Source organism: Onychomys torridus, chromosome X (assembly GCF_903995425.1).
Source record: "Onychomys torridus chromosome X, mOncTor1.1, whole genome shotgun sequence".
NCBI lineage: Eukaryota > Metazoa > Chordata > Mammalia > Rodentia > Cricetidae > Onychomys > Onychomys torridus.
In genome coordinates, this window is record NC_050466.1 from 59,426,767 (window position 1) to 59,447,705 (window position 20,939).

The 20,939-nt window shown below is 42.4% G+C and overlaps 1 protein-coding gene across 2 annotated transcripts in view; it reads right to left on the reverse strand.

Moving 5' to 3' along the window:
• Positions 1-15,654: 15,654 nt before the first annotated feature.
• The window catches only part of Vegfd (vascular endothelial growth factor D), a 34,135-nt gene continuing 28,850 nt past the window's right edge, over positions 15,655-20,939 (reverse strand). For both annotated transcript variants that reach the window (XM_036175698.1, XM_036175697.1), the window contains exons 6-7: positions 17,372-17,567; positions 15,655-16,160 (exon numbers count right to left, since the gene is read on the reverse strand). In XM_036175698.1, coding sequence (XP_036031591.1) covers positions 16,076-16,160; positions 17,372-17,567 — 281 coding nt within the window. In that variant the 3' untranslated portion in view covers positions 15,655-16,075. The remainder of the gene's footprint in view (positions 16,161-17,371; positions 17,568-20,939) is intronic.

Below are 20,939 nucleotides of genomic sequence, written 5' to 3' on the forward strand. Positions count from 1 at the left end.
GTATAACTTGAAATGCTCCCACTCAAACTGTTGCAGTCCTCAGCCGAAAGTGTCTTGAGGTCTGGAGCCAGATCATGGTATAGTGGTGCTTGGCCAAGAAGACAGAATCTATGTGATTGTTCTAGTGGTCACCCACTCTTTACAGTTGGTACTTGCAGTACCCCGGCACTGCCATTCCTGCACTTTCTAGACTAAATTCTTTTCTGAGCAACATCACCATCACCATGAGTGGCATCCCTTTGAAACCTGTGCAAAAGTTAGGGCTAAATAAAGTTGTAGTAGAATTGAGTTAAATCTGGGGATGGTTTTAATTGTAGCATTCTGTGTGAATGACCTCAAAGCATGCCTTTAGAGCAGCAGTTCTCAACCTGTGGGTCTCAACCCATTTGGGATCAAACAACCCTTTCACAGGAGTCACATATCAGATATCCTGCACATCAGATATACACATTATGATTCATCATAGTAGGAAAATTACAGTTCTGAAGTAGCAACAAAAATAATTTTATCATCAAGAGTCACCACAACATAAGGAACTGTATTAAAGGGTTATAGCTTTAGGAAGGTTGAGAACCACTGCTTTAGAGAATGTTATTGGAAACCACTATAATGTTTATGTGCAGTATGTTCTGATGATACTTAAAATATGAAGGCAGTCAGAACCAGTTGTACTATCAAATGCCCCAGACAGAAAAGATATAAAATAGATGTAGGTATCATCTTCCCTTGAAATTTATTTCTTTGCCAATCCATATGTAAATAAGCTTCCTTGAATTATTTTAGAGTGGGCAGGCAATCACACATGTATTGAAAGCTTGCTATCTATATGCAAAGTAGATGAAAAGAAAATCTGGCCTGAGTACCATTTCCAAACCAAGCATATGAAATGGCCTATGAGAAAAGGAATTGCTAAGTGTCATAAAAGAAGTACATGGAGAAATGCTGAGAATTTCAATGGAAAGAATATTTCCATCTGCTAGCACTTATGAAACGACGATTAGAGGACTCCATACAAGTTGAGGGCGAGAGCCTTTTAAGAAAAAAGTGAATGAAGTTACAGAGGCAGATGTTCACTATTCAGTGTATATTTTTGTGTAATTATACAAGGAAGAAATAGGGCAGAGATGTGGCCAGAATAGTGGCATTGGCAGTAAGAATAAGAGCAAACTGGTAGGATGCTTATGAAAATTTCCTGAAGAAAATGTGCGTGCTTAATGCTGATCCAGATTTCCATCAAATATGACATTTTTCAATCATTATTTTGTGACTCTTTTCCTTGTTCTGCTTCAAATAGAAAAATCAGATATAACATGAGAAAGGTATATGCTTTGCTCTGTGTGTGTGTGTGTGTGTGTGTGTGTGTGTGTGTGTGTGTGTGTTTTAAAGATCCCAACAGATACAGAATCAAAACCCCAAACTCTTAATCAAGACTAAAAGCTACATAGGCCCAGGAAATTGTAAGTGATGGCAGTAATAATAGATACTGGCAGATCCATGTACAGCTAGGGACAGAAAATTGCCCGGCGAGAGAATTTTACATTGGTGGCCTTCAATAAACCACCTGTCAATTGATCATCTCTATTGAACTCCCTCCCACATTGAGTCTGAGGTTTGACCATGTGGCTTGCTTCACCAAAGGTACTCTCAGCAACTGAAGTGCAACGAATGCTTCATAAGTATTTATGAACTGGCCTATGCCCTGTTGGAACCTTTGCTCTTGAAAGCCAATGACTATGTAGGTAAAGAAGCCCAGGTAAGATGTTAAATGATAACAGCCATATGGAGAAAGACTCTGAAGAATGAGACTTATGTTGGTCATTCCAGCTTTAGATGAGTTCTACTCTGATAAAATGACTTCAGCCTGTACTATGCGGAGCAATATAACATCCTAGCCAATCTTTGTCAACCAACAGAATCAGGAGAAATAAAATCTTGAGAAAATCATTGTTGACTGCAGATACGAAGTTCCACAGCAACAGATAACTTGCCTGAATCTCATCTCCCTACTAGATAATGCATATTGAAAAACTTGGTTGCAACAGTTGGTACCTGTCGAGAGATAGTATTGAGCTACTTGAAAAGTGATCTTCAGTATGCCATCGTCACTGCTAGTGTGGTCTATGTCTCACAGATATTCTCTCACGGAGGTAAGAGAAGCATGTTCCAGCTCTCAGGAAATTTCCAAAACATTAGAACAGATGTAATACTAAGAAAGACAACACAGAAATGTAGCAAGGGAAACTGAATTCACTCCAAATCCCATTACAATAATAGGTGAATGTGAAAAAACTGAAAATAAAAGTTTTGAAACAAGTATGTCAAAAATGAGACAAACATCAATTGATAGCAAATAACCAATTAGAAAATTTGAAGAAGTTATTAATGAATTTTTTTTAATGTAGTGCTGGAGAAGGATGTAGTTGAGCAGTCCCATGCTTGCCTGGCATACCCAAGCTTTTTGGCTTTGATTCCCAGCACCACAAACAAAACAAAATGCCGCATTTCCTCATCCTGTTAAAGTGGAAGCTACATAGCATTAAAAACAGAAGCTGTGAGCCAAAACAATCCCTCCTTTTAGTTTGGAGTATTTTATCTTAGCAATGAGAAACCTAACAAATACAGAAAATTAGCACTTGGAAGTGGGGCCGATGCTATGGTAAATCTGACCATGTGGTTTTTGAGCCTTCGAAAAACCCTGGAATGTGGTAAGCAGCGCCTAATGGACCATACTGGTGGTAGCTTGACAGATAAGTATCCTGAGAGAAACACAGACCCTGGAGGACTGACTGGCTCAAGAGATTTCAGATAGAAGGAAGAATCTTATCAAGAACTGAGCCAAAGAGAATCCTAAGGCAGGACAGAAAGAGAGGGAAACTTATGGGGCCATGAAAAAAGAAAGGAGCTGGATTCTGCTTGAAGCCGTTCACCATCCGAGATCAAGAGATCCGTCACAGCCAAGTGCGGAGGCACACACCTTTAGATGCCAGCACTGGCGAGGCAAATGCAAAGGTAGGCAGATGGCTGAGAGTTGGAGGCCAGCCTACATAGTGAATTCCAGGCCAGTCAGAACTATGCAGTGAGACTGTAACTGGCCTGACAGAAATGAAGATATTCTAAAGAGACACTTGTGTCTCTCAGCTGGACTATCAGACAGTTGAAGCAATGGACCAAAAAGAAAAACTAGAAATTTCCCCAGGAAAGTCAAGCTGGGAGAAGCCAAAAGAGCCATCTAGAGGGGTAACTTGCCTCCCAGAAAGAGATTCCACAGTGTTCTACGAACTTATCTAACTACTTTATAGGACAAGACTGAAATCCAGATCATGATGAGTCTAGAGTGGCCAGGACTACTTAGATGTGCATATCCTTGGCCCTCTACTTAAATTTTGATCTTCCCTCAGGCCCCAGAACATGAAGGACAGATTTGAGGGCTTTGCTGCATCTCTTTGTCCCTCTTCCTGGTGTGGCCACATTGAATACATCCACTTTTCTTTTGGCTCTTATAATTGGCTTATTGTGGACAGGTAGCCAGGTCTGACTTGGGGCACAGGTTCTGACCCCCAAGTTTGATTTAAAAAAAAAGACTGTCTCAAGAGAGAAAGAGAGACTCCCAGCACAATTAAAATTAACATCAGACTCAAAGATTACTGACACAGAGATAACATTCCTTTCCTATATGGATATTATGAGTTAAAATAGCAATAATAAAATAAGGCTTAAGACCTGAATGTACATGGCCTTGAGGGAGTGCTCAATCCTTTCCCTAGACATTCTCTGGGACTCTCAAATAAGATTACTAACCCTGTTAACAGTAAAGATACAGCCCTGCATTACTGTCATTTACAGTAGTACCTTGTCATTGTTATCCTGTCCCAGGCCCTTTGGGAACCACCCTGTGATCTCATTTAGGGTCCTTAGCAACCCTTTGAAATTATTAGCTCCAAAACCACCCAAATTCTATATGTGACTATTATTAAAGACAATGGGGTGTGAGTTTCTCAGAGAAGACCACACCCATGCTCTTGGGTGTGTCTTCCTTTCTTCCCACACAAATCTTTCCTCCTTTTAACCCTAGTGCTGAAGATAATCTATATTAAAATGTCATTTAGGAAACTCCAGTTCTACTTCATTCTGTTTCCCCCTAAAATTGTTTTCTGTGTCAAAGTTAAGGAACCTGTTTTACCTGAGCCAAAGTCCCTAAAAGATTAGGGCAAGCTCCCTAGGCTGTTGCAAGTTACAGCACAGAGCTGTGCCTCTGTCCTGTCACCCACTGCTGGCAAATTATGTTGTGTTTTGGATAAGAATTTGGCTGCATTCTGCCCATATTCCAAGAACTCGAGTAAGGCTGAATTCAAAAGTGATGGACTCACTTCTTTGGTGGAGAAGTGCTCAAGATGGGCCAGGACTAAGGCTGTGGCATGTCTATAGCTCCGGGTTATCCAGGTCCACAGTGAGAGAAAGTAACAAATGGGGCAGCAGGAAAGACGCTCGAGGGCAAAACACTCTCCATGGAAGACTTCATCTTGTGAGAACCCAAATTCATTTTAAAGGAGAGTCTAAAGTGAGAACGCTACTGAAGAGGATCCCTTGTCAGAAACAAGCATGTAGGGAAGTTTCCCCAGGGTCAGCACAGAGAAGCTGCTGCAAAACCACCATCCGGAGCTGCCAGCCTACATCTCGAGCTGACAACAGAGCTTGGTAGCATCATCCACATGATGCTGGTTTACAGGCAGCAAAGATGTAGAGTGAGGGGGGTCATGGAAGCTTATGCCAAGGTTCCAGAAAGCCAACAAAGTTGACCTATGTGGCAAGGTTGAGTTCTCTGCCAAGAGGCCCTGAAAACAGAAGTTTATGAAGCTGGCAAAGTGAAGTGTAAGTGGAAATCCTAGGGTGTCTGAGATAGCCACTGAAAAAAGTGGCATGCATGGAGAAGAACCAGAGAAGAGAGAGACTACATATGCTATACACAGCAGAGGTGGAGTGGCAGTGGCTCTCAACCTTCCTGGTGCTGCAACCCCTTACTACAGTTCCTCATGTTGTGCTGACCCCCAACCATAACATTATTTCATTACTGCTTCATAACAGTCATTTTGCTACTGTTATGTTATTTAACATAAATGTCTGATATGCAAATTTGCTACTGTTGTATTATGTAGTGTAAATACCCAAGGGGTTGAGATCCCCATGTTGAGAACCACTGATCTAAGCCCCCTTGGAGTCCATATGCTTCCGTCATAACCCCAGATATCCTTCAGGGAGCTGTGAGATTCAGTGCTTAACATGATGAGCTTTGATCTTGCTTTGATCTGTTATTTCCTTCCTCGGCCTCCAATTTCTCCATTTTGGAATGGCCATGTTTACTCCATGCCACTGTATATTGGAAGTATGTAATTTGATTTTGATGTTGTAGGGGTTCACAGTTAAGAGATCTGAATCTCAGAAGAGAGTCTGTACTTGCACTTTTGAATAGTGCTAGAAATATTTTTTTTAAATTGTGGCTGCTGTTGTTCAATTTTTTTGAAATTAAAATATAATTACACCATCTTCCTTTTCCTCCCTACAGTCTTTCCCACCACCACCCTCAAATGTCTGGCCTCTGTTTTCTTTCTTTAATTGCTTTTGATATGCATATACATATATCCCTAAATATATAACTATAATCTGTTCAGCCATATAATGTTACTTGTATGCTGACCACTTGGGATTGGATAACCAATTGGAGGGCTCTTCCCAGAGGAAGACTTCACTCTCAGCATTTCTTAGTTGCCTGTAGTTCTTTGTCCGGGACCGAGGCTTTGTGAGCTCTACCCCTTTCACTTAGCATGTCTCTGTAGTTGTCATCTTTATTCAGGTCTTGCTTAGGCAGCTATGTTGTTAAGGTTTCATAGGTGTGGTTTCCGTGACATTTCTAAGACACAACCCCAGGGCAGACATCCTGGTCCTCTGGCTCCTACAATCTTTCTGCCCCCTCTTCTCCAGTGTTCGCTGAGCCTTGGGTGCAGGGCTTGTGTTGTAGATGGTGTTGGGGTTGGCCACCACACGATCTCTTGTTCTCTGCATTGTTGTTGGTTGTGGTTTTCCATAACGGTCTTTGTCTATTGCAAAGAGACATTTCTTTAGAAAGTTGAGGGCTGAGAGCTACACTTATCTGTGAGTATATTTAGAATACTGTTAGGAATTATACTGGTTTAGTAAAGTAGCAGGTGCAGGCTCTCCTACAAGATCTGTGACCTCACCAGACAACTACTCAGGGCTAGTTTGCCTAGATTTCCAGTAACCAGGCATGATTTCCTTCCTGTTGAATGAGCCTTAAGTCCAATTAGAGAGCAGTTGGTTATTGCCAAGATACAAGGTGCCACTATAGCACCCTTAGAATTATTAAGCCATATTGGTAACTGCTGTAGTTCATAAGTATCACAGCTGGATAGGACTATTGGTTGCTTTCCTCCTTTGGCATCTTTATGGTTCCTTTTGGAGGAGGCTTTCAGCTCAGATCCAGCTCATATCTGAACTTCATGGTATCTTCAGCAATAGGAACATAACATTCATTTCTGGGGTTGGGGGCAACAAAGGACAATAAAAATAGGCTATAATGTTTTGAGAGTATCTTGGACAACCCTGACCAACAACTCCTGGTGTTGGGGGTCTGTTTTTCCCACATCTCCCCTGTGATAGAACTGTTTAGGACTATGGACTTTTGCAGTTGAACTGAATGCACTTTGTATCATGAGGTGGCCATAAGACTATGAGGTTATTACTTTAAAGTGGCATGTTTGGTTGTCAAGTTGACAAGGAGTGAATTTGCGATGGTTAGGATCGTTAGCTTGACAGAGTCTACAATCACCTAGGAGAGAAAACTCTAAATATGTCTATGAGGGAGTTTCTAGATTTGTTTAACTAAGGTAGGAGGGCTCACTGTAATAGCTGGCAGTACTATTCCATGGCCTGGAATGTCAGCCTGACTTAGAAAGAGACAGCTGAACACCAGTATTCAACCCTGCCTGCTTCCTACAAGCAGGCTCCATGTTATCGTCCACTCTGGCCTCTGGCCACTATGCCTACTCCTTCCACAATCTTCAAATGGTGACCCAAAGTAAGCCCTTCCTTCCAGAAGTTGCTTTTGTTATTTCTTTTGTCACAGCAACAAGAAAATCACGTAGCTAAGTGAGATTTGGTTGAGCAATGTCTTCCTCCATGTTCTAGTCCCTAGTTTTGAAGATTTTGTGATGATTTCTAAGAAGGATGTAATGAGAAAGTGGGAAGGAATTAAGAGTTTCTAGGACACTACATGTTTAAGTTGTACATTTCATCCCTTTGAATTTATTCATACTTCCTGGAGCAAATGCTATGCTCTGAAATGCTGTACTTTGTTCTTGGTATAGACATGATTTCATTATTGGTTCTCTATAGATCCGGCTGTCTCTGCCCCCTAGTGCTGGGATTAAAGGCGTGCACCACCAAGCCTGGCTTACTTCAGGATTTTTGTTTTGTTTTATTTTTCAAGACAGGGTTTCTCTGTGTAGCTTTGCGCCTTTCCTGGAACTCATTCTGTAGCCAAGGCTGGCCTTGAACTCACAGAGATCCGCCTGGCTTTGCCTCCCGAGTGCTGGGGTTAAAGGCATGCGCCACCACCGCCCAGCTACTTCAGGATTTTTAAAGGCTTTTTTTTTCATCTTATGCACGTGTGTTGCTTGATGTGTATATATGTACATCACATCCATTCAGTGTCTATGGATGCCAGAAGAGGGTGTTAGATCTCTTGGAACTAGAGTTAAGGATGGTTGTGAGACACCATTAGATGCTGGGAACTGAACCTAGGTCCTCTGCAAGTGCAGCACGTCCTTTTAACCACTGAATAATCTCTCCAGCCCCAGTATCTTTGTATCTTTGATTTTTGTTTTTTTACAATTTCATACATCTACATTATACATACTCTCCCTCTCCCACTCTCCACAAATCTCTCTCTCTCTCTCTCTCTCTCTCTCTCTCTCTCTCTCTCTCTCTCTCACACACACACACACACACACATACACACACACTTGTGCACTCACACACACAAATTTAAAGTAATCAAATGAATCTTTTAAAAATCAGTTTACTTTTTGGAGTATTTACTCATGGCATTAGAAGAGAACCAAAGTACATAAATCTGTTTTTCATATTTCTATTTATTTATGTATGTATTATTTTTGAGACAGAGTTTTACTATGTAGCCCTTCGTGGCCTGGAACTTGCTATGTAGACTAGGCTGACGTTGAATTCAGAGATCCACCAGTCTCTGCCTCCTGAGTACTGGGGATTAAAAGTGTGCACCACCCTATCTGGCACATGAACTCATTTTTTATGTACTATCCTTACTCAAAGTCCATGTGGGCAACTATAAAATGTTACAGCTATGCCAATGAATGTGTCATAATGACTTGAATTGCTAAAACTTAAAGCGAATGAAACAAAAGGAGGAAGACATGACTACTCCTAGAATATGAAGAAGACTGTTATTGTAGATATAAGGGAGAAGACAGGCAGAGGGAAGAGTCGAGGCTGAACATGGCCAGCAGACTAAACTGGACCATAACAGGAGAGAAGGAAAGCAAGGCAGGAGCCACTGACCAAGAGAAGTGGCCTGGGCCAAGAGACCGAGAGAGGTGGCATAGCCAAAATGGCTGGGTTATATAAGGAACAGGCTGGGGGAAGGGAAGCAGAAGCCCACCCCTAGGAGAGAGAGGTTTAGGGTGTGGGGCAGGTGAGGAGTGCTGGGAGGAGCCACAGGTACTGAGTGAGACTTGTCCTGGGTTTGAGACCTAACATTCCAGCCTTTTGTTGATAGGAGGGAGTGATATAATTGCTTCTATAACTATTTCCTGATGAAATTGTGGTATCACTGTCGGGGCCCAGGAAGGCTGAAATGCCAGTCAAGAGGCTGGGAATGGAGGAAGTCAGGCAATGGACAGGACCTTCTGGTATTTTGCTCACAGCCTAGGTTCTGTTGGGGCTAGCAAAGCACAGGCCACCTTGAAGTAGTCTGGAATGCCACTCCAAAGCAAGGCTCAGGCTGGAAGGCGATGATAGGAGGCCTGGGGAAATTCTGTCAGAAGCGTCTATCTGGTTTACCAGCCATCAGGTAATTTTGCTAATTCTTTTCTGAAAGAACCCAAAGAGACAGAGAGCAATCATTATTACAAGAAATATGAAAATCAGTGGGCCAAGGAGGTATAGGAGCCCAAGGGAGACCAAAATGAGAGTTCTGCAAAAGAGTTGGCCCCTGGAGGCCTTAGAGTCTTTTCCAGATCATGGAAGTTTTTAATCATTTCTTCCACCTGGCCAGACTGGTTTATGTAGTAGCAGCATTCTTCTTTGAGGAAAAGGCAGGCACATCCCCTTTCAGTGGTTTGCAAGTCGAAGGCCCTTTGATTCTGTAGGACCACTGAGACCAGAGAAGTGAGCTGGTTTTGGAGTAATTGTAGAGCCAAGGTTGATTCCTAGATAGTACCTGGATGGATACCTGCTGAGACAGATACAAACTGTGACCCAAGCTACCTTTAGCCAAACCTGGAGCAGCCACTCAGACTGCCCAACTGTCGTGACTGGGGGCTATGGCTGGTTGATGTCTGTGTGAGATTTGGAGGAGAGTATAGCATTCTTCTTCTGTGGAGAGGGTTTGTTGGGGCAGTAACAGAGTGGGGAATAAGGGAGCATGCACATGTTTTTCCTTACTTTCATTGGGTTGCACACTTATAGAATGGCAAAAAGAAGGTAAACCCAGGTCATGGGAACAGCCCACTCAGGCTAGGTGATATTTTGGTTTTTTTTTTCTCAGTAGGGATTCAAAAAACTCTCATTCCTTCTATTCATTGTTAGTTACTGATACTTGACAAAATAAAGACTATCTTATACTATGAGTTGATTACATTTTTCTGAAAGGGACCATGAGGTATACATTTGAAGCACTCTGGGGTTATCAGTTAATCAGTTCTGTTGGTATGGGAGCAAAAGCAGCCAAAGGCCACACATCAGCAAAAAGACATATAATGTGTTTAAATAGAATCTCACCTGCCACAAAAAGCAGGGTTACAAAACCGGCCAGTGGGTCATTATTTACAAACCTATGTTTTAAAATAAACAGCATCAGTGATGAAATGACCACAGGCTAATTATTTATTAAGTTCTTGGAAGGATCAGATATCAGAGGATTTGGGGATACTTGGTAATTTTTTTTTAAGATTTATTTATTTATTATGTATACAGTGAGTGTTCAGCCTGCAGGCCAGAAGAGGGCACCAGATCTCTTATTGTAGATGGTTGTGAGCCACCATGTGGTTGCTGGGAATTGAACTCAGGACCTCTGGAAGAACAGCCAGTACCCTTAACCTCTGAGCGTTCTCTCCAGCCCTTGGTAAATATTTTGAGAACTGATCCTTCATTAAGTTCTTAGCAAGGGTTGCAGCATTGGAATAATCCAGATATCCATGTCATCTAACAGAGTTTGAGCAATACCGGTTATGTAAAGTTACTCTTGGCATTATTTTAGAAAATTTTTCTTTGCTGACCATAAAATTGGTGAAATGGTTTGCTGTTTATTAAGCAATTCTTTATTAAGAGTTTACTTTATTCAAAGCTTTGTTTTCACACAAAATGCTAATTCTATTAAATTCACAAGTTTCACTGTGCTGTGAAATGTTTTCAGTGACTGAAAGTGGACTGTTTATGCCATGTCATTTTGCTAAGTGTCCCAGCAAGTATCTCAGTGGTCATCATTGTGCTGCCCCAATTTGTTTCAGTCTCTACAGGGCTTCCCAGCACATTGCTTTGGTCACAGATTTATGATGACCTCCACACATTCTTGCCTTGTGGCTTACATGATCAGGGATATCATGTATTGCTGCCATTTGTGGTTTGCTTCATGCTCTTGGAGAGAGACCTATCATATTGTAATTTTTTGACAAGTTGAGAATTTTCAGCTAATGTTCTAGTACTTAGTATGACAAATATTCCAGTACTGTGACTAATGAATTTGAGTAAGCAATATACCAGCCACTCTACTTCCACCCTATGACCATTAACCTCCATTGGGAACTTGATTGGATCTGGAATCATCTGGGTGTGTCTGTGAGGGTGTTTTCAGAGAGATTTACCTGAGGCAAGAAGATTTACCCCAAATGCTGGTAACACCCCCCCCCATGGGCTGGCTCATGAACTGAATCAATAGGAGTAAAGGAAGTGAGCACCAGCATTCTCTCTCTGCTTCCTGCCTGTAAACTTGATGTGACCAACTGCCTCATGCTCCTGCCACCATGACTTCCCCACCATGATGGACTGTACCCTCAAAACCACGATTCAAAATACTCCTTGCTCCCTTAAGTTGCTTTTGTGAAGGCATTTGTTGGGTCACAGCAATGACAAAAGAAGTTAGTACACAAGTGAGGGCTGAAGGTATGTTTTGAGTTTAAATTACTGTGCTTAAGAGATTCATAAAACAAAAATGCCTCTTGGGGTTGGGGATTTAGCTCAGTGGTAGAGCGCTTGCCTAGCAAGCCCTGGGTTTGGTCCTCAGCTCTGGTTAAAAAAAAAATGCCTCTAACCTGTAAGCCCCACTTGCCTAAGGACAGATAACTTCTTGGAATGCTGGGGGATGTTGTTCATGTAAGATAACAAGTGACATGTTTTCACTTCTTTAAACAAGCATGGTTCCACCAATGGCACAAGATATGTGCTTGATCACATGTAGGTGGGAGGTACATAGGCAGGAAGTACATCAAGATGTTTGCTTGCCCCTGATTGGACAAAGGTGGGAAGTATGTAGCTTTATGGGTTTTGCCTTTATAAGCAGCAGACTAACATTAATTTGTGTTCCATTCTCTGGAAATCCCATATATGGACCTGTCCAGTGTCCATCTTCCTAGCCAATATTTAATAAAACTTGCTTCAAAGCAGGGTAGTGGTGCATGCTTTTAATGGCAACACTCTAGAGACAGAGGCAAGCAGGGCAGATCTCTGTGAGTTCAGGACCAGCCTGGTCTACAGAGTGAGTTCCAGGACAGCCAGGGCTACATAGAGAAATCCTGTCTCAAAAAAATAAAAAAAAGAAAGAAAGAAAGAAAGAAAGAAAGAAAGAAAGAAAGAAAGAAAGAAAGAAAGAAAGAAAAGATGCTTGCTTGAAATCACACTCTCCAGGACCAGTCCCATCCTGACCAGCCATTGGGAGGCCAAGTACAATCTCTTGATGATTGTTGGGAACCAAGGTGGGAAGGATTGCCAGGCTAACAAACCACTAAATCAAGCAGAAGTTAATTTGGCCCTGGCCTCATGACTTCCTGTGATATCTCCCTGTAAATGGCAATTAGGGAGCCAGAGCCATTTTTAGCCAAAATACAGTTAATCTAAGGATTTGATATAAGCCAAAAACTTTCTAAGGCCCCAAATTTGTAGGATTTGTCCAAAGTCATCCTTCTATCAGATAAGGCCTTTGATTTGTAAAATATATTGTATTGCTCAATTTGTTTTCACTACTAATAACTCAAATGGAATGAGGGAGCTGAAGTTCAGTGAGGTTGTTCAACCTCCCAATGAGATTAGGTGATGGGGCTTCTCCTTCAATTTATGTCTTCTTTCCTCATCGGGGACTTGACCTCTCTCCTTTTGAACCTATCAGGAATGAGCTGAGGGCTGGAGTGAAGGCTCAATGGTTAAGAGCATTTGTTGTCTTGCAGAGGACCCGGGTTCAGTGTTTAATGTCCACATGGCAGCTAACAACTGTCTCTAACTCCAGTTCCAGGGTATTCAACACCCTCTTCTGGCCTCTTGGGCACCAGGCATACATGAACTACACATACATATATGCAAGTAAAACATTCATAAAATAAAATCTAAAATTCCATGTAAAAAATGAATGAGCAGAGTGACTCATTTCTCTCTGCGTGGTCAAAACACTTGCTCCATCATCAGGGGAGCATCATCAAATATTTTGGAAGAGTGTATGGTAGGAGGATGTGAATGAAATGACAAGACAGGGAATTGAATGCTAAATGCACTTTATAAAACCTAGTTGTTTGTGAGCCCATTCAGAAAAATGATTATAAAAAAAAAAAAAAAAAAAAAAAAAAAAAACAAGAAGGACGAAGTCATCAGCACTGTGGGCACAGACAGAGAATGCAAGCATTCAACAAGAAAGGTGGGACTGGGCCAGTAGCAGGAAGTGTCTGAGCAAGGATAGTTACCGCAGGATCAGACTACTTCTGAAATCCAGATGAAAACCTAAGTAAACCAACTGGATTTCTTGCTTTCAACTACCTGTTTTCAGCTGACTGTAAAACTCACTAATTCTGGAGGCTGTGCAGCCCAGTGTGTTATTATTCCCCCTCCCTCAGCCCTGCTGTACATGACACTTATGACCTGTGGGTCAAGGTGGTAACAGTTGCCTAGTGCACTTCTCAGGGATTTAAAGGCTGCTTACGTTGTACCTTCCAAGTAGTCCCTTGGGCCTGTGCAGAAGTCCAATGTGTGTGACCTTTTGATGTGTGAGGTGTGTGTGAAAGCTCCACCCATGGATCTTGCTAATATCATAGGTCTTGCTAATGCTGTTGTTTTATGAACAAGTGTTCCATGGAGAGCCTTGAAGATTAATTACATATTCATAGAGCGTCAACTGTGTCCCCTTTAATCACCTTTCAGCCTACTTCTTTATCCCATAAATATCCCTGTGCTCTCTCTCCTCTGGAAGGCAGGTTTGAGATTTAGGTCTCACCTTGTCACATTTCACTGCTACTTTGTGAATACACTCTTTCTCTTTTTGCAAAATTCATTGTTTTGGGATGAGCAGATGCTTCATGGAACTGCTCCAGGAAAAGTCCCAAAGCTGGGTACAAAAAGAAAGAAGAGAAAGAGAGACAGAGACAGAGAGAGACAGAGACAGAGAAACAAACAGACAGACACAGAGAGAGACAGAGGGAAAAAAAATCAGGGACTAGAAAAAGCTAGAAAGTATTGAAAGGCCCCAAACTACAAGCTTCAGATAACTTAAACAAACAAAGGGAGAACCCAGGACCTGCTTAGCAAATTTAAAGAGGAAGGACAGGCATTTAGGCTGGGATCCAACAGTACCACCATGGGGTTATTATTTTTTTTTATTGCTATCTTTCTCTTTGTGACTGTCCTGCTCCAGGGTGGTCTGACCTGAGTGAGAAATTTGTGTTACATACTTATGATCAGGAAATTCTCCAATCCTGAAAGGGTTGTGGTAGAGTGGAAAGACAGATCTGAACACAATTATTTACACAATTGTGTGGTAACTGCTGAGAGAGAGAGAGAGAGAGAGAGAGAGAGAGAGAGAGAGAGAATGTCTCCCAGTCTTATCTATGCACAGTGCTCAGAGATATCAAGTTGTTAGGTAAGTAATACTGCTAGTGCTATCTAATTCCCTCTGATGAGCCATACCACCAGCTGTAGGAGCACTTTAGGAACAGAAACGAAAAAAGAAAAGGCCTTGTGCTCCCTTCCTGGGCAGCTATGGGAACAAAGTTGACATGTGGATGAGTGTTGTAGAATAATATTTTAAGGTATGTTACTTTTGTTTATGCTGCATTTGTTAAACTCTGTGAAGCTGTGTTACTTTGTCTAACACACCTGATGGTCTAATAAAAAGCTGAATAGCTAATAGCAAGGCAAGAGAATGGATAGATGGGGCTAGGAGGCAGAGAGTATAAATAGAAAAGGAGGATCTAGGAAAAAGAGAAAAGAGATGGAGGAGTGAAGAGAGAGATGATCTAGCAGCCAGGAAAGGAGGAGGACTCCAGGGACCAGCCACCCAGCTACAAAGCAAGCCACAGAGTAAGAGTAAGATTTACAGAAGAGAATGGGGAAAGCCCAGAGGCAAAAGATAGCAGGGATAATTTAAGTTAAGGAATGCTGGCTAGAAACTAAGGCACACTAAGAATAAGCCTCTGTGTATGATTTATTTGGGAGCTGGGTGGCGGGCCCCTACAAAAGAGTAAAAATCCATCAACAACAGATGAGACTGAAAGATTCACACATGCAGAAACACTGAGGGGCATGGGCTTTCAGAGGAATCTCAAACACTCAAAGATGTGAAGAGCAGGGGATGGAGAAAGGTTCAGCAGTTAAGAGCACTGACTGTTTTGCCAGAGGACCTGGGTTTGTTTCCCAGCACCCACATGGTGGCTCTGAAGCAAATGTAACTCTAACCACAGGGGATATGGTGTCCTCTTCTGGCCTCCAAGGACACAACATGCACATGGTGCACAATCATACAAGCAAGTGCAACACACACACACACACACACACACATTTTGTTTGTTTAATCCCAGGTCATTGGGAGATGTTAGCATTGTTAGGCTGCTCTCCATAAAAGGATGATGGTCTAGTTCAATTTATTCACACACCACAAGGTTATTCACACACATCAGCATTCCTGTGCTGCCCTTGTTTAGAATGATAATCCTTCTGGGAGCTCTGCTTTGGTATAGTTTTAGTCTATTTGTGTGTTCACCGAACCTCCCATTTCTAGATTTCCTTTTGTCTTGAAAATATTTCCCATTAGCATGAAATGTAGAGGCATAGCATAGTAAACACCACCAAGTTCTATGGTTTGAATAATGATGTTTATTTCCTTTAAATACATTTAAATATGAAACATCAGGCAGTGGTTCAGGAAACTTAAAAATTACAAGCTGAACAAGAATTACATCAGTGCTCATCATACAAATGAAATTCCACATAAGAAAGAACCAGAATAATTCATAAGCATTGCACTCGGACTTTGCCAGTCTGAGTGATCAATCACATGGCACCTGCTTATCCATGGCAAGCAACCCTTGCGCATTCATCCAAACAATGGGCTCCCTAGACCCCTTCCTCTCTGAGCACTGGTGTGCAGAGGCATCTGGAGCTAGAAGTGATCTGTCAGTGGACCAGGGAATCACCTAGCAGCTACTGCATGGAAATGTGGATTCACCATGGCACTAGATAAAATCAATTTCTCTAACACCTGGGAGTGGGCACCAGTGAGAGCAACTAGCCAAAGCAGCTAGCCAAAATGGCAGGGGTGGGGAACTTGGGAGAAAGTTCAATCAAGCATTCTCTTGACTGTGGCGCCCCTGGGCTTTCTATTTGCACATGTTCTGGTATGAAAAGGACATCTGTCCTCACAGCTGTCGAAAAGAAAGTGAAGATGAGACTTTAGAAGCAAGGATCAACTTCAGATAAAGCATTCAGTTCTGATTTCATTTGATTCTGCTTTCAAAGAAGAATTTCAAGACATGTATTTAAAGTGTCAATGTAATATTCTAAATGAGCACTCAACCGGTTGAGGGCTCAGCCTTAACCAAGATGTTGATGCCGCCTCCTCTAAAGCTCAGGGCACATAGCAGAAAAGGGGCTGGGAAAATGTCAGAATGGGAAGACAGAGAGAAGGACTAGGGAATACCATCCTCTAGGCATGTTGCAGCCTTTGTAATCAGGACCTCACAACAGCAGCAAGAATCTGCCCTAGGCCTACACAAGGTGGAACTTCTCAACAGCTACTTACGCATTTGTGAGGGGCTCTTGGGCCCTACCCCTCTGTAATGAACTGTGGGCTACTGATAGAATTTGAGAGATGGGGATTCACTGTCTTCAGTTGTGGACCTACTGGTGGGTGAGGGGAATCAGCTCTGACAGAGAATTCCAAACCTGTGGTCACACAGATGCCCCTACTGCCCTTAGTGGGTCACAAAACAAAACAAAAAGACCTGGGTGTGGGAAAAGGACTTGCAGGAAGGAAATGTGTTGACAAGAGTATGCTGGGGTTCAAAGAGTATAGGGGTAAAGCAATTAGAACACATTTTATACGTGCATGAAATTGTCAAAGAACAAATTTAGCTATTTTTTTAAAATCTCAGTGGTTAGTTTGGATAGGTTTTGAAATTGATCAAAGCCCAATCAACAACCTCCAAGGATTATAGTCATCCATAAGTTTCTTGCCTACATGAATCTAGTGCTAGCCTCTTCATCAAGAAAACACACACACACACACACACACACACACACACACACACACACACACACACAGAATTAGCTTGCTGATCTGAACCTCTCTTAACCTGGTTGCTTAAATGTCAGTGACTTCTTTTTTTGCTTATGATAGCATACTAGCAGGCATGGTGGTGCAGGTCTATAATTCATGAAATCCTGTTTTGAAACAACAGAAAAAGTTAATCATTACTCTATATACTTCCACTTATGTCTTAGATGCCAAACCTCTATCTGTTTTTTAAGGGGATGCTTGGGCAATGAGAAAAAGGAGCCCCACGAAATCAGATTAGGATGTCCTTTAAATGCCACCAGTCAAGCAGGTTAAGGGGTAAGTGAAAAGACCATTGACCTGCAGGTTTCTGGGTGAAAAACCTTGTGCTTTTGGCAGCAGCTCTCCAGACTTTCTTTGCATTCAAAGCAACTGCAGTTTTCTGGGTGCTGAATGAGATCACCAGCACATGATGTTTTGCAGACACACTCACAACGATCTTCATCAAACTTCATGTGTGGTCCACAGAGAACTGGTTCCTGAAGGTAAGAGAGGTCTAAACAGAAACAGGAAAGTGTTGGTTTGGCAGGCAGCTGAAACCTAGAGGATCCAATGATACAAATTAATTGCAAGTTCTATATCTTCCCAATAAAATGTGAATCCTCCCAGTTTCCTTGCCTATAGATTTTCGGCCTTAATTTTTTTCATAGGGTGAGTAAGATACATCTGTGATTTCACAACATAAACATATAACTCATATGTTTTCTTAGGTTTTTAATAAAAACTATCATAAGCTGAATATTTCCGACAGATTTTTGTGTTGCTGACTGACCTGTTAAAAATATATACTTCTGTGCTGGAAAGATGGCTCAGTGCTTAAGAAAGGTAGAGGGCTTGGTTTTCAACACCCACTTGGCTGCTTAAAATTACCAGTACAATCCCAGAGGGTCTATTGCCCTCTTCTGGCCTGCACAGGCACTGCATGCAAACCCATAAAATCTTTAGCTACACACACACACACACACACACACACACACACACACACACACACACACACACACAAACTTATGCAAGCAGCCAGTAGTGACAAGACACAGGCTGTATAAGGGATATGAATGTAGTCCTTGCCAGTGTTTTAGAAGAGTGGGAACCAGGAGCACTGATGATGTAGAAATATTTTCCCCAGGACTTCCAGATAACCAATGATGCATTTCCTCGTCTCAGATCACCACACTTGTATAAAACACATAAAGGTGACAATGAACTGTGGTCCAGACTGACAGTGAACTGAAATTCATTGCCAAAAGATGAAGAAGAGGTGGGCTGGGGAGTGACTCCACTGTCCTAGGGCACATGAGAAGTTCTGGATTCAATCTCCAGTGGCTCCTAAACTGGGTGTGGTGGCACATGACTGCAGTCCTAGCACTCACTCCAGAGGTAGAGGTAGGGAGGATCAAAAGTTCAAGGCCATCCTCTGTTACTTATTGTGTTTAAGGCTAGGCTGTAGCACATAAGCATCATTTGTCTCAAATGAAAAGCAAAAGCAAACAAGTGGAGAAGGTGAAAAGTTTGGAAGAACTTGCCCTTTTCACCTCAGCATTCATGAAGGTTTTGGAAGAAAATGAGTATCTCTTTCCCAAACCTGCTTCTTTTCCGGTTTGCCTCATTTGGGGACTGGCACCATTGCTCACTAGATTGTGTGGTCACTGTGTCCACTGGGTCCCTTGTCCATGCCCTCTCTTCTCCATTGCGCTGCCTCTGTCACAAGTCACTCAGTACCTTGTATTTCTTACGTTGGTGGCTGCCACTTGTGTCACAGCCACAGTGTGGATCTCTCCAGTCTCCCCCTCAGGTGACACAAACCTTACCCCATCACCACTGAAGCTTTAAATGTCTGTCTGTCTGTCTTGTCTGTCTTTCTTTCTTTTTTCTTTTCTTTTCTTTTCTTTTCTTTTCTTTTCTTTTTTTGAGACAGGGTTTCTCGCTGTAGCCCTGGCTATCCTGGAACTTGCTATGTAGACTAGACTGGCCTAGAACTCATAGAGATTTACCTGCCTCTGCCCTGAGTGCTGGGATTAAAGATGTGAGCCACCATGCCCAGCCATGCTTTAAATGTCTTAAAGTTTGCCTTCACATACAAAAGGCCAATTTTTATACCAGAATCTATAAACATTAAAAAACCTTCCATGACCTTGACCCCTCATTCTCACCCCTCCCTCCCTCTTTTCTCCCCCACATCATCCCCAAATGGCAACGTCTCATGATCCAGTCTCATGGTTTTGACTGCTCTTTAATTGACACATATTTAGAAATTACATGGAATGGATATCCACAAAGACTCCATTCTTTGTTTCATGAAGAGGAAAAAGATGAGCTGCATATGCTCTAAGTCACTGGGGCAAATGTCAATTTAGGCCAAGGCTAGATGACTGAAAAACAGTTAAGACTCTTAAGAGAGTCATTGAGCACTAGGCGGCAGCAGAGACACACAAGAAAGTGTCATGCAGTCCCAGCTCCATTCTTAGAGTCGTTTAGGGGAACAAAATCCTGAGGTGTTCAGCAGATTACATGGCAGAAGCAGAACGTTATGTCCTTACAAGCAAGTTAAAGGGAACAGAGACTGGATGCAGGAGAACTAGGTCAAACAGCAACCAGCTGAGGCTGACACCCTGAAGTCTTACATATCAATTTCCATCCCTAGAGAGGTTGGCTCTGGGTTCCCACTGCATTCTGTCCTCTGCTTGTTCCATTCACTACTATTACTATGTTTTATTCATTATAGAAATGATAGGAAAATGAGTTGGGTTTGCATCAACCGCATCCACTTGGAGAGTAAATAAGTATAGAGAAGGCAATTAGCTCAACAGCTTTGTATGCAGAAAAGGTGTTTAGTGCATAGAAAGTAATGTGTCATCAGTCGAATGGGACCCTGGAGAAACACATGGGAACTTGGGCACATGAGGATGTTATGAGTGATGAAAACTAGAAGTAATTGGGATGCAATCCACCCTCCTTCCTCACTTCCACCATTGTTACTGTTTCCCCAGAAGTTCCCTGCTCCCTCTCCTGCTCAGGCCAACTCATTCTTTTCTGCACTGTTGCTCACTTGATCTTTTTACAATTCCAACAGATATTAACACTCTCCTTCTCGAATCATCTGGCTGGTTTCCATTTGTCCAGAACATCACACCCAGGCTCTTCCAGCACAAGCTTACTAAGTCCTTTCACTCCATCCTAGGAGCTCCCCCAGCTTTGTCTCTTCATATGTATTCCTTTCCCTCAGTATGATGTATGTCCTTGTGATATGGTTAATCTTCTTTGTTGACTTTACTGGATTCTAGAATCACCCAGGATATATACCTCTGGGTATGCCTATGAGGACACTACCAGAGAAGTTTAACTGAGGAAGACCCACTGTAAATATGAGCTGGGCACCCAGTCTGAATAAAAGGAGGGAGAGGAACAGGAAGGGCTGATGGGCAGGAGCATCCATCTCTGTCTATTTCCTGGCTGTGGATACAATGTGATCAGCCCTATCATACTCTTGCTGCCAGGTCATCCCCAGCATGGCAGGCTGTTCCCTGTCAAAGCAAAAACCAAACTAAGCCCCTTCCTTCCTTCCTTCCTTCCTTCCTTCCTTCCTTCCTTCCTTCTTCCTTTCCTTCCCTCCTTCTATTGCTTTTGTCAGGTATTTTGTTACAGCAACAAGAAAAGTAACTAACATACCCCAGCAACCTGCTAACATTTTCCAGCATTGGGTTTGTACTTTGCTCTCTCACCTCAGTGCTGAGCTCTTACAGCCCCTTGCTCAGAGCACATCTCTCCTTCCTTACTAGGCCTTCCATCCTGGATACATGAGCCCACCCAATGAGTCCTCCCCAAGAGTTAACCTCCCTCAGAAATAAGAGGCCTCACCCCAAGTTATAGC